At 46.7% G+C, this 12,794-nt stretch overlaps 1 protein-coding gene across 1 annotated transcript in view; it reads left to right on the top strand.

Annotated features, from left to right (window-relative positions):
• LOC140722235 (uncharacterized) overlaps positions 1 to 9,401 on the top strand; it is a 121,471-nt gene extending 112,070 nt beyond the window's left edge. The window contains 1 exon segment of the mRNA XM_073037022.1: positions 7,120 to 9,401. Within this exon segment, the coding sequence (XP_072893123.1) occupies positions 7,120 to 8,579 (1,460 nt within the window). The 3' untranslated portion in view covers positions 8,580 to 9,401.
• The last annotated feature ends 3,393 nt before the right edge of the window (positions 9,402 to 12,794 follow it).

Genomic DNA, 12,794 nt, shown 5'->3' with positions numbered 1-12,794 from the left:
CAAGAGCTCCGAACCGAGGGCCAATTTCTCATTTAGTACCCAGTTATCTGGGCTCGTCAGAAATGTGTCGGCTTCACTGAATCTGCATTGAGCGATCCAAACCAGGAGCCCAGGCTGTCTATTTCCACAGAATTGAAACGGACGTCCCGCGAACAGGTCACGTGAGGCTGGGCGCCGCAGATGTGCTCCGCCCTCCGCTTTGTGACGCACGGTCACGTGGTGTGTGCCCACAGTCTCCGGATGAATGGTGATGCGGGATGGTGGGGGAAGTGGAGGGATGTGTGGTGAAGTAAACCTACCGAATGCTGAAAAGCCTGGATACAGTGGACATGGAAAGTTTGCGATTGACAGCACAGTGTCAGAGTAAAGATGCTTCCCTTTAAAACTGAGATGAGAAAAATTTCTTCAGCCAAAAGATGGCTGATTTGTGGAATTTGTTGCCACAGAGGTTGGTTGAGGCTGCCATTTGGGTATATTTATGACAGAGATTAATATACTCATGATTGCTAAGTAGCTTCAGGGTACCAGGAGCAAGGCAGGAATATGGTGTTGGAATAAATCTCAGCCATGGTTGAGTGGTGGAGCAGACTCGATGGATCGAATCACCTAATTCTGTCCCTACATCTTATGTCTTACAATGACTGAATGATGACTCCTTCCTATCCCATATCAGGTTTTGTGACGTGTCAGGGACAGATTTGTTCACTGAGATCGTTATATTTGTCTTCAATGTTTAGATTTCAGTGAGCAGAAATATTTTGTTCTCCTTTGTATTGTTAACATGCTTCATTATCTTTCATGTTAAAGTTATACCTGCGGTGAGAGATTTATCGGAAGAAAAACCCACAAATGGAAGCAAACCACAACTGAAGACGAGGGAACAGCAACACGTGAACCAGCCCGAGGACTGAGAGAACCAACTGGAGAGAAACCTTCTGACTCAGGGTTTCCAGTGATTCAGTCAGGAGAAAGTTTGGTGAGTCTCATTTACTCAAATACTGGTCCTTTAGACATCACAGAACTGTACAAAGGAAGGTAGGGAATAATTGGAGTGAGACTGAATGTGCCCAGAAATACCAGTTATGCCTCTATCAGACCCAGTTGCAATCACTCCAGATCTGCTAATGTTCTGTCAGTAGCACAGCTCTTTAAACTCACACACATTCCCTCAGTGTTTGCTCATTCGAAGAGCTTGCATCTTCTGAAGTAGCTTTTGGTTGGTTCTGAGTGTGGAGAGGGAAAGAGGGGTGTTTATATTTATTATCTTGCAAAAAGAAGTAATTGTTTGCAATTACTTGCTGCAAACTCACTACCCATACCCCGTACATTCTCAACCAGATTATTGACATAGATGACAAGTAGCAATGGGTGTTACCCTGGGGAGCTCCAGGAGGCACGGGCCTTGACTCCAATAAACAGCCTCCCATCATCTCCATCTGCTTCCTACCATCGAGCTGTTCCCAGACTCTGGGCTCTGTGACAAACACAATGTTAGCAGCAAGATTAGACAGTGATTAATATAAAGAGAGATTTGTTGCTTCCTGAAAGCTGTCTGATGCAATGGACCAGATCCTCCCTTGCTCACAACGTGATCTGCCCTAGGACCCATCCTCCCAGGTCACACTGTGTCCGATAACCCACATCCCCAACCTCCCTCCACCAGCCAGTAGCCCCACAACTTTCCCACCATTTACCCCACACCCGTACACACAAACAGATTCATGTCACCAACATCCTCTCTCACTGCTTGGGGAACCACAACCAACTGATCCTACATTCCAGGCCCAGACTGTCCAGCCGTCTGGCTCCTTCCCGGCCCTTTCCCACACAATCGACCTTCGATTTATGTTGTCATGTACCCAGTAACCGGGTAACCAAACCAGCAGAAATGGAATGATACGTTGGAGTCTGGTGGTACTGTAACTAAAGGTGTTTATTAGTAAACTAAGTAATACAGTATCCAAAATGCAAATATACATATACGACAGGTTAGCAATGATAAATATAGAAGTGTAGGAATAAGAATCAAAACCAAGTTCTATCATAGTCAAGGGGTAAATGAATAGTCCTCAGATAATGCAGAGTTCAGTTCAGTTTGGGTTAAGGTAGTTGCTGTTGTGACGTTGGAGAGAGAGAGAGAGCGAACGAGAGATGAGCGGAATCAGCAGGTAAACCTTCCGTTGTCTTCTTGTTCCTTTGTACTGTTGTGGTCATCGATTATGACCCTTCCGTTCCCGGCTAGACCGTTCTTCGGTGCTGGACTTGTCACCCAGGCGAGGACAGACACACACACAAGCCCCTACCGGCCTGCCTTCACACACTGTGAGCTTCAGACTGATTCCCCCGAATCGACCCTCCAAGCCCCCACCTTCCTGTGGGTGCACAACACTCATTCAGTGTCCAGTGGCGTGTCTGCCTGTGTCTCAGCAGACTCGTCTTTTATCTCCCCAGCCGGGGTTCCAGCCATCCATCAGCTGATCATGTCCATCAAACTGGCCACTCCCTCCTGTCTCAGCAGGCACCTGGCATCACTCTGCTGTGTCAGCAAGGATTCACTCAAGCAGGCAAAGTCCTTGGGAGTAAAGTCAACAATCAGCGAAGAAGCCATAATTTTAAATCCTTGTGTCTCTCTCATTATCAGCATGTGCAGCATGGCGCCTCTCCCCATCTTTATCCCTCCCTCTCGTTAGCAGCATAGTTCACGGGGGGCCAACTCTGGACCCCATCTCCCCATGGTTTTCTCATCACACATAACAATGTAAACCCGAGATCCGCTCCTTCCTCATCGCCGCCCAACCAGGCTCAGAGCTCGTTAAGGAGCCTCGTGTGTGGTACCTTGTAAAACATATATGTCAAACTCAAGGCCCGCGAGCCAAATCCGGCCCGCAGTGGAATTATCTTTGGCCCGTGAGATAATATCTAATTACTATTAAAGCTGGCCCCAGTAATCGAAGCGCCTATGGCGTATGATATAGCTAATGCTGAGTTTATTCAGGTACCAGGTTTTCAGGGCTTTTAGAGTTTATTCGGCAGTCTTCTTCATAAGAAACGGAATTTATAAAGTGATACACTTTGCAGTTATAGCAGAGACTGAGACACATGAGAGCAGGCTGAAAAAAATGGATGCAACGAAAGCTGCGTTCGCACGCGACCGACTGATCCGGCCCGCATGAAGCTGCATTTTGCTCAATCCGGCCCGTGACCTAAAATGAGTTTGGCACCCCTGTTAAAAGGTCTGAAAATCCAAGTGCAAAATATCAACCAACTCTCATTTGTCTACCCTGCTTATTATTTCTCAAAGCATTCCACCAAATTCATCGGGCAAGATTTTCCCTTGCGGAAACAATGCTGACTCTGGCCTATTTTATCTTGTGCCTCCAAGTACCCCAAACTCACATCCTTAACAATCAACTCCAACATCTTTCAAACCACTGTCAGTCTAAGTGGCCTATAGTTTCCTTTCTTCTCCCTCTCTCCCTTCTTGAAGAGTGGAGTGGCTTTTGCAATGTTCCAGTCTTTCAGAACCATTCCTGAATTTAGTGATTCTTGAAGGATCATTAGTAATGCCTCCACAATCTCTCCCGCCACCTCTTTCAGAACTGTGTGTGGAAACCATCTGGTCCAGGTGACTTATCTGCCTTCAGATCTTCAGTTTCCAAAGAACCTTCTCTCTCCTTGTGGTCCCTTCTGTACAGGTCCCACCTTCCCTGGAAGAGAGCCATGGAACCAAAAATCCTATCCCCCGCCCCCCCCCCACATGCCTGATGTCATGCATGGGTTTGCTACACCGGGGACTAACATCATGTGTGTGGTACCTTACATATGTGGGTTATTCTCGTGGTTGTGCAGTTTAATCTTTATTCCGTTCAGACAAGGGAGTGAGATCCAAATATATCCCTATTAATGCAAGAAGGAAGCTGAGGAATTCCTGAGGAATAATCAGTTTGCTTATAACAGCAGAATGGAAAATGTCCCTAGGCCTGGTGGTACGTTTTCTGTTTTTGTGTTTTCATTTATCTTCGACCCGATGGGTGGTTGAGAATTGAGAATGTCTGGTCTGGAGTTCTGGGAATCTTTAATTATGTTGCCTGATTTACTGAGGCAGCAGGAAGTATAGAGTGAGTCCATGGAGGGGAGGCTTGTTTCCATGATGTGCTCAGCGAAGTCCACAGTTCTCTGCTATTTCTTGAAGTCAGCAGAAGAGAGTAGCCACACAAAGGTGTGATGTATCCGGATGGGAAACTTTTTATGGTGTAAACTTCAATTCGCCGGATCAATAACCACACCACAATCAGTTCATTATATTTTTCACGAGTTCACTTTATTCTTTTCCATGAATCATGGGAAGTTCACATCTGCAGATGTACCAGGCTGTCCACACCACTTTCTACAGGGTCCTGCGATTGAGGGAAGTACAGTTCCCGTACCAGGCAGTGATGCAGCCAGTCAAGATGCTCTCAATTGTCTCCCTGTAGAAATCTCTTAGGATTTGGGGCCCATACCAAACTTCTTCAACCATCTGAGGTGAAAAACACAGCTGGTATGTACAGACCATTTGAGATCCTTGGTGATGTTTATGTTGAGGAACTTAAAGCTGTTCACCATTTTAACCCCAGGTCCATTGACGTCAATAGGGGTTAGTCTGTGTCCATTCCTCCTGTCCTCCACAATCAGCTCCATTGTTTTTGTGCCAATGAGGGAGAGTTTGTTCAGACCAGTCAGATGTTGTTCAGACCTCAGATAGAGTCAGCAATCAAATGGTTGAGCATGGTGCGATGAATGTGCTGAGCTGTGTATATCACAATGCAAGAAGCATCGTAGGAAAGCCAGATGAGCTCAGGACAGGGCATTATGATATTGTAACCATTCTTGGGACTTGGTTGCACCCAACAGTCTGAGGGATTTAGAGGAACAAATTTCCAGAGAGATCGCAGACCATGCCAAGAAACAAAGGTTGATTCAGTAAGTGATTTTAACTTTCCAGATATTGTCTGTGACTTCCATACTGTAAAAAGACTAGATGGGGTAGAGTTTGTCAAATGTGCCCTTACTCAGTAGGTAGGATTCCCGACGTAGAAGTGTGCAGGAAGCTGTTAGGAAATGATCCAGGGCTGGTGACAGAAATTAGTGATCATAATGCCAGGAGATTCAAAGAAAATATGGAAAAAGAGAGGTCTGGATCATGGGTTGAGATTCTCAATTGGAGAAAGGTCAATTCTGTGGTATCAGAAAGGATCTGACAAGTGTGGTTTGGGACAGGCTGTTTTCTGGAAAAGGAGTACTTGGTAAGTGGGAGGCCTTCAGAAGTGAAATTTTGAGGGTGTAGAGTTTGTACATGCCTGCCAAAATAAAGGTTGCATGGTAACTGGTGCAGGGAACCTGGGTTTTTAAGAGATATTGAGGCCCTGGATATGTTGTTCCTCTAAATGCCTCAGACTGTTGGGTGCTACCAAGACTCATTAATGACTACAATATCATGATTCCACGCACTGAGCTCATCTGACTTTTTTTAGTTGTCTTCTGTTGGTTTCCAAAAGCTTCCCAATAATTTTTCTCTTTTGTTTGCCCTCTCTTTGGCTTTTATGTTGGCTTTGGCTCCTCATTTTAGCCACAGTTGTGTCCTACTGCCTTTCCAATGCTTTCACTTCCTCGGATGTATCGATCACTCAGCTCCCGAATTGCTCCCAGAAACTCCAGCCATTGCTGCTCCGTTGTCCCTCCTACCTTTTCCCTTCCAAACAAGTTTGTCCAGCTTCTCTGTCACAGAAACCTACAGAAGTTCAGTATGGAAACAGGCTACTTGGCCCATCTAGTCAATGCTGAAAAAGCATTTAAGCTGTCTAATGCTTAAATGGTGAAACTGAGCTCATATTCATCACTCATGCTGACATCTCATTCCACACTCTCACAACTATTTCAGTGAAGAGCTTTTCTACACGCTCCCGTTAAATTTTCACCTTCGCCACTTACCCATGATCCTCTGGTTATCATCCCACCCAACCTCAGTGGAAAATGCTGCTTGCATTTACCCTATCTGTACACTAATAATTTTGTATACTTGTAACAAAACCTCAAAGCAATGTCTGATTCCCTTGTTTATGTTTAGAGCATATTTTAGGTGAAAAGATGATGAGGGGCATTCATCGTGTGTATCGCCAGAGGCTTTTTCCCCCAGGTCTAAAGTGGCTAACATGAGGGGCATAGTTTTAAGGTGCTTGGAAATAGATACCGAGAGTATGTCAGGGGTTAGTTTTTTTACACAGAGAGTGGTGGGTGCTTGGAATGAGTACCGGCTATTTGTGTGAGAGTGTTTCAGTTACTGTGGGGCCAGGCACCCATGCAGCTCAGTGGGAGCAGGGAATAACACCAATGGAGAGAGTCAAAGTGAGCCAGGTCACAGATTGGAGATGTTAGAAATGCCCCATTCTCATAGAGACAGGAGGAGCATCAGAGAATTTGATGGTCATTCTAGATACCAGCACTGTGCCCAGTTAGAAGATGACTTCTCTCTCCAACTTGTGTTGAAATTCACTGAAACGTTGTGAAGCCATATCACACCTTGACGAGTCAAGTGATCTCATCTGAAATGTTGTCTGACACCCATTGATGGACTTAGTAAATCTTTTTACAGGTTGAAAATGATGAGGAATTTGTCAACTGGAATCTCAAACATATCATGCCAGTTTTGCTGTCTCTGACCAGATATTTACGAAGTGGAGCAAGGGATTCACTTCATCTTCCTTCCTGTTCAGACTGTGGGGAGGGATTCACTTGATCATCTGACTGACTTCTACGCCCGTTATTTTACTTGGGGGAACCCATTCACCTGCCCAGACTGTGGGAATGGGTTCAGTTGGTCGTCTCAACTGAAGGTACATCAGCAAGTTCATACTGGGACAAGGCCATTCACCTGTTCTGTGTGAGAGAAGGGATCCAGTCGGTCTTCCCACCTGTGGACACACCAGTCGGTTCACACTGGGCAGAGGCTGGTCATCTGCTGAATTTGTGGGGAAGGATTCATTCAGTCATCTGACCTAATGGCTCACCGGAGAGTTCACACTGGGGAGAGGCCGTTCACCTGCTCGGACTGTGGGAAGGGATTCAATTCCTCATCCCAACTGAAGGTACATCAGCGAGTTCACACTGGCGAGAGGCCATTCACCTGCTCAGACTGTGGGAAGGGATTCACTTGCTCATCCCATCTGAAGGTACATCAGAGAGTTCACACTGGGGAGAGGCCATTCACCTGCTCAGACTGTGGGAAGGGATTCACTTGCTCATCCCAACTGAGGGTACATCAGAGAGTTCACACTGGGGAGAGGCCATTTACCTGCTCAGACTGTGGGAAGGGATTCACTCAGTCATCTCAACTGAAGGTACATCAGCGAGTTCACACTGGAGAGAAGCCGTTCACCTGCTCAGACTGTGGAAAGGGATTCACTCGGTCATCTGACTTAATGGTACACCAGCTAGTTCACACTGGGGAGAAGCCGTTCTCCTGCTCAGACTGTGGGAAGGGATTCACTCGGTCATCTCAACTGAAGGTACATCAGAGAGTTCACACTGGAGAGAGGCCATTCACCTGCTCATACTGTGGGACAGGATTCACTCAGTCATCCTCCCTAATGAAACACCAGCGAGTTCACACCGGGGAGCGGCCATTCACCTGCTCGGACTGTGGGAAGGGATTCATTTGCTCATCTAACCTGAAGTCACATCAGCAAGTTCACACTGGTGAGAGGCCATTCACCTGTTCAGACTGTGGGAAGGGATTCATTCGGTCGTCGTACCTGATGGCTCACCAACGAGTTCACATAAGGGAGCGGCCGTTCACCTGCTCAGACTGTGGGAAGGGATTCCCCTGCTCATCCCAACTGAAGGTACATCAACGAGTTCACACTGGGGAGAGGCCATTCACCTGCTCAGACTGTGGGAAGGGATTCCCTTACTCATCCCAACTGAGGGTACATCAGCGAGGTCACACTGGCGAGAGGCCGTTCACCTGCTCAGACTGTGGGAAGAGATTCACTCAGTCATCTGAACTGAAAGTACATCAGCGAGTTCACACTGGCGAGAGGCCATTCACCTGCTCAGACTGTGGGAAGGGATTCCCTTACTCATCCCAACTGAAGGTACATCAGCGAGGTCACACTGGCGAGAGGCCGTTCACCTGCCCAGACTGTGGGAAGGGATTCACTCAGTCATCTCAACTGAACGTACATCAGAGAGTTCACACTGGTGAGCGGCCGTTCACCTGCTCAGACTGTGGGAAGGGATTCACTTGCTCATCCCAACTGAGGGTACATCAGCGAGTTCACACTGGGGAGAGGCCGTTCACCTGCTCAGACTGTGGGAAGGGATTCACTTGCTCATCCCAACTGAGGGTACATCAGAGAGTTCACACTGGGGAGAGGCCGTTCACCTGCTCAGACTGTGGGAAGGGATTCACTTGCTCATCTCAACTGAAGGTACATCAGCGAGTTCACACTGGGGAGAAGCCGTTCACCTGCCCAGACTGCGGGAAGGAATTCACTTGGTCATCTCAACTACAGAGACACCAGCGAGTTCACAGTGGGTAGAGGCTGATCACCTGCTCAGACCTTGGGAAGCGATTCACTCAGTCATCTAGGCGTATGTAACTCTTGCTTCGGCTAGCAGCTTAATGTAGGGGTGATAGCCCCCAGCCCGGCCAAACTTGTGAAATCTCGTTTGGGTGGATGCTGTGTGATGTGTCCCCTGTTACAAATCAGTCCCCCAAAATTACAAACAGTACACAATATGCGATTAAACGATTGAGCTTTATAATTCTTACTTTGATTATAGGGTTAGTAAAATAAACAAAGAAAAAGGGCCCGCTCTCTCCATTCACGTCTTCTCATCTCTCCCTAGCGAAAGACCACAAATTCTCTCTTCCAGACTCACAAGAAAGAATGTTTCTCTCATTGGATAGCCCCGCACTCCAAAACCCTGTTATCTCTAGTCTTAACCTAAACATTGCTGCTGCAGAGAAACCATTACATCAGCAGTGAAACATTACAGAAAGGCCATTACATTAGCAGTGAAACATTACAGAGAGGCCATTACATGAGCAGTGAAACCTTGCAGAGAGGCCATTACATGAGCAGTGAAACCTTGCAGCATGTTACACTTGTGACACACTACCAGGTTCACACTGGGGAGAAAGTTTCAATGAGCTGCATGCTGGATATTTGTCCATCACCGTTGCTGAATGCAATTTCGAGAGTGACTGTCGGTGCTGAACTCTGCAATTATTGCTGCTGCTCACCACACCCAGTTCTGCACCCTGGTCACTGGGAATGGGAGGAGTTTCTTCTTTCACCTTTAATGGGACTGGTGTTTAATATTCTGAATCTGAAACAAATAAATCAGTTTATTTTAAACTCTGTCTCTGGTACTTAAGTGAATTTATAACACACCTAGTGAACAGTAGAGAGTCAACTCTGGCCAGCTGTATCCTGCCAGTGATTCTGTTCCATGACAGTCCTTTTAAATCCTCCCCTGTACGGCCAAAACAGCATGGTTTTCCTCTTCCCAGACAGATCTCTTGGAATTTTTTGGTGAAATGAGAAAGGTGGTGGGTGTTGTTTGTTTGGATTTTCAGATGGTTCTGAACAAGGTGCTGCAGCTGAAGCTGCTTAACAAGACACCAGTTCATGGTATTTGATGTCTCTGTGCTGATCCCGCTGGAGTTTAGAATTATGGGCGGGTTTCCTGACTACTGTAGAGCCAAGATAGAGAGGATGTTTCCCATAATGCGTAGCCCAGGACCAGGGGTACACCCTCAGACTACAGGGAAATCAATTCATAAGAAAGAGGAAGTCTTATGATATTATGTTTATTCAACATGGCCATGACTGATCTATGCTTCTGTGTCTATCCCCCTCTATCTCCACCTAAAATGTACCCAGTCAGCCGCCTACACTCAGCTAGATAGACACTTCACTGATACTAAAGGAATTTACATGGAAGATTTAGAATTTTAGAAATTTCCATACGTCTCCATTTAAAATGAGTGGCCCTTTTCGATCCCTGTCAGTTTCTCTCTCACTGATCAATATGTCTCTTTCCCTCGTATATCTCCCCCGTCTCAATCCCTGGTTTCTATCCCAGCTTAACTCCCCATCTCTCTTCCCTTTCATATTCCCTCCAATCTCTCTCCTCCGTCATTCTCTCCCATGCCTCTTTCTGCCCCTCACTTGCTCCCCGTTTATTTCTTACCCACATCCATCTCACTCTTCCCGCAATTCTCTCCCCTCACTGGTTGTTGCCACCATCTCTCTCCCCTCTGTTTCTCACCTCTAACACTTCCCTGCCTGCTCTCCTCAGTCTTGCTCACTAACACTCCTAGTCTCTCGATTCTCTCTCCCTCTTTTTCACAACCACCACTCAGCCTGTTCTCTCCTCCCTCCCCCTCTTTCTCTATCTCTTCCTCCCCCTTCTCTCTTTCTCCCTCTTCCTCTATCTCTCTGTCACTTTCTCTCCCTCCTCTGCTTCATCCAACTCCAAACGCCAGTATGTTCCGATGTCACCAAGGCTACTTATCTTGTCGATGTCACTGTTGCATATTGAAAGGGATGGGTTGCTATCCTGCAGTGAGCACGGGCTGAGATTCAGTGTCGGGGTGGGGGTGTGGTTTGTAGACAGAAAGGGGAGAAGAGAGGTGAGAATCAGCGGAAGTTGGGGTGACTGGAGTAGGAGAGGGAGGTGAGGAAGTGGGAGAGGATGTATTAGGATAAGAGGGGAGAGGAGGAAATGGAGAGTGAGAGAAGATGGAGGAGAAGCAGAGAGGAAGGTGTGCTGAGAATTGAGAGGAGGGTGAAGGGTAGGGAGAAAGGGAGTGGAAGATAAAGTGAGTGCACTATGGAGAGGAGCAAGCAAGATGTTGAGGGAGCTGCACACACAGTGTTGAGGGAGTCCCATTCCCTCTGTCCTACTCACTGTAACTCTTCTAAGGATGTATTTTCATCAATGAAAACAGGATTCAACATGCTGCGAGCATGTACTATTCTGAACTGAAATGAAAGCTCAGACCAGAAAGATGAAGAAATGATCACAATCGAGCAGTTATTCCCTCTGGGGTGGTTACATGTCCTAAGATGGCTTTAGGAGCAAATAACACTCGCTAGTGGGACATTAAAGAATCTTGGTGGGGCGATAAGCCATCAGATCTGACCGACCATTAGTAGAGCAGGCACTTCCAAAAAAGGTGGTGGTGCTGGGACACAGGAAGAAGCATCGCACTGCAGGCCTTGAGCATTCGTCATCACAACGCGTCTGACACTTGGCGATCTCGTCCGACCTAACCACCCTAGCAGACGTTGTTGCAGATGCATAAGTTAGTGACGGGGGTACTGGACTGTTCTCAACTCGCGGCACTGGGGCTAAAGTAGGTTGGGAAACTCTGCTAAAGAGGATTGAGTTAACCAATGGATGAGCATAACCATCCACGGGTGAGATCCACCATCTGAGCAGACAAGGTGTCAATGTGAAGCGTCTGAGGACAGGCTCAAAACTGGAGATCTCTTCTCAGAAGTTGAGTGGTTCCTTGTGTCAATAGAGGACCAGGCGGTTGACACAAATATAACAAACATGCACTTTGAAAGAGTAACAAATTCAAGACGAAGTGTTGTTCCTTTCTCAGGCTCTAAAGCAGAATATGCCATTTGATTGCTCACACAGTCACCATCAAGTGGCAAGCATCATTATTTCAAAATCAGGAAGGAAGGTGACATTTCTCCCTGGAGTAGGAATTTGGGTATTCCATGGAAATTTGCACAATTATGAACCAAATCCAGGAGTTCTGTAGTGTTAATCATTTCTCCACAACAGCTTTATCTGATACCAAGGACAAGTGCGAGATTTACTGTAAGCTCCTTAGACTGGTGACTTTCTTTTTCATTTCATCCTGACGCAAAAGACTGAAGTAACAAATGAGATGCAATTTTGCTGATTAGGTTTTAAATACCCTTGGATGCTCTCCTGCTTTATCATTAATGACAGGGTTGTGACGGTGACAGGGCTGGAATATGCTGGGCAAATAAACAGAAAAGGTAAGGTGAGATAGAAGGTGGATGTTGCGGGCTGAAGGTGTGAATATGTGTTTGCCTGTGTTGTCCTCTCTCGGGCTCTAAACCAGTTTTATTCTCTCCGCTGTCATGTTCTTCGGTGACCGTCCATTCTGCAGTGTCCAGATGAAAATCACGGCAACCGCCTCTGAGAAGAGGTTAGATATTTTGTTTGTTAATTAGTTGAATGGGAGTAATGACGTTAGAACAGTAGTAAGACAGTCATATCCCACCCACCCGGGATCCGTATAGTATCCCGTCTTTGGAACGCAGTCTCCAGGTATATTGTCAATCACTTTCACAGGTTGCAATATAAGAAGTAGGGCAAATGATTCAAACAGACCAGAACACTGGTTGTTATCAGAACCACAGGCGCAGTTTTCCCGGTGCAATACTTTACTCTCCACCTCTGGCAACAGATGACGACAAACCGATCAAAGGGAAAGCTGACAGTGGACCAGACAGAGGAGTCTGTGGCTGTCTCTGTCAGGGCAGCAATCACACTGCATACGGGGGTGATGGCCAGGAAAGTCCCAGGGAAGTAATAATAACTGAGCGGCCACAGTATCACCACAAAGACAACGGTCAATAGATACACCGTTGTCATGGCCACCAGGTAGCGAGTGGTGCGGGTGGAGAGGCCGCACATTCCCCGGGACAGGATCACAATCGCCACTAAATTCAGGAATCAATGAATTACTCTCACGT

The sequence above is a fragment of the Hemitrygon akajei genome, unplaced genomic scaffold, assembly GCF_048418815.1.
Source record: "Hemitrygon akajei unplaced genomic scaffold, sHemAka1.3 Scf000073, whole genome shotgun sequence".
In the NCBI taxonomy this organism is placed as follows: domain Eukaryota; kingdom Metazoa; phylum Chordata; class Chondrichthyes; order Myliobatiformes; family Dasyatidae; genus Hemitrygon; species Hemitrygon akajei.
Note: the sequence above shows the minus strand (reverse complement) of the source record. Positions and strands in the feature narration are given on the sequence as shown.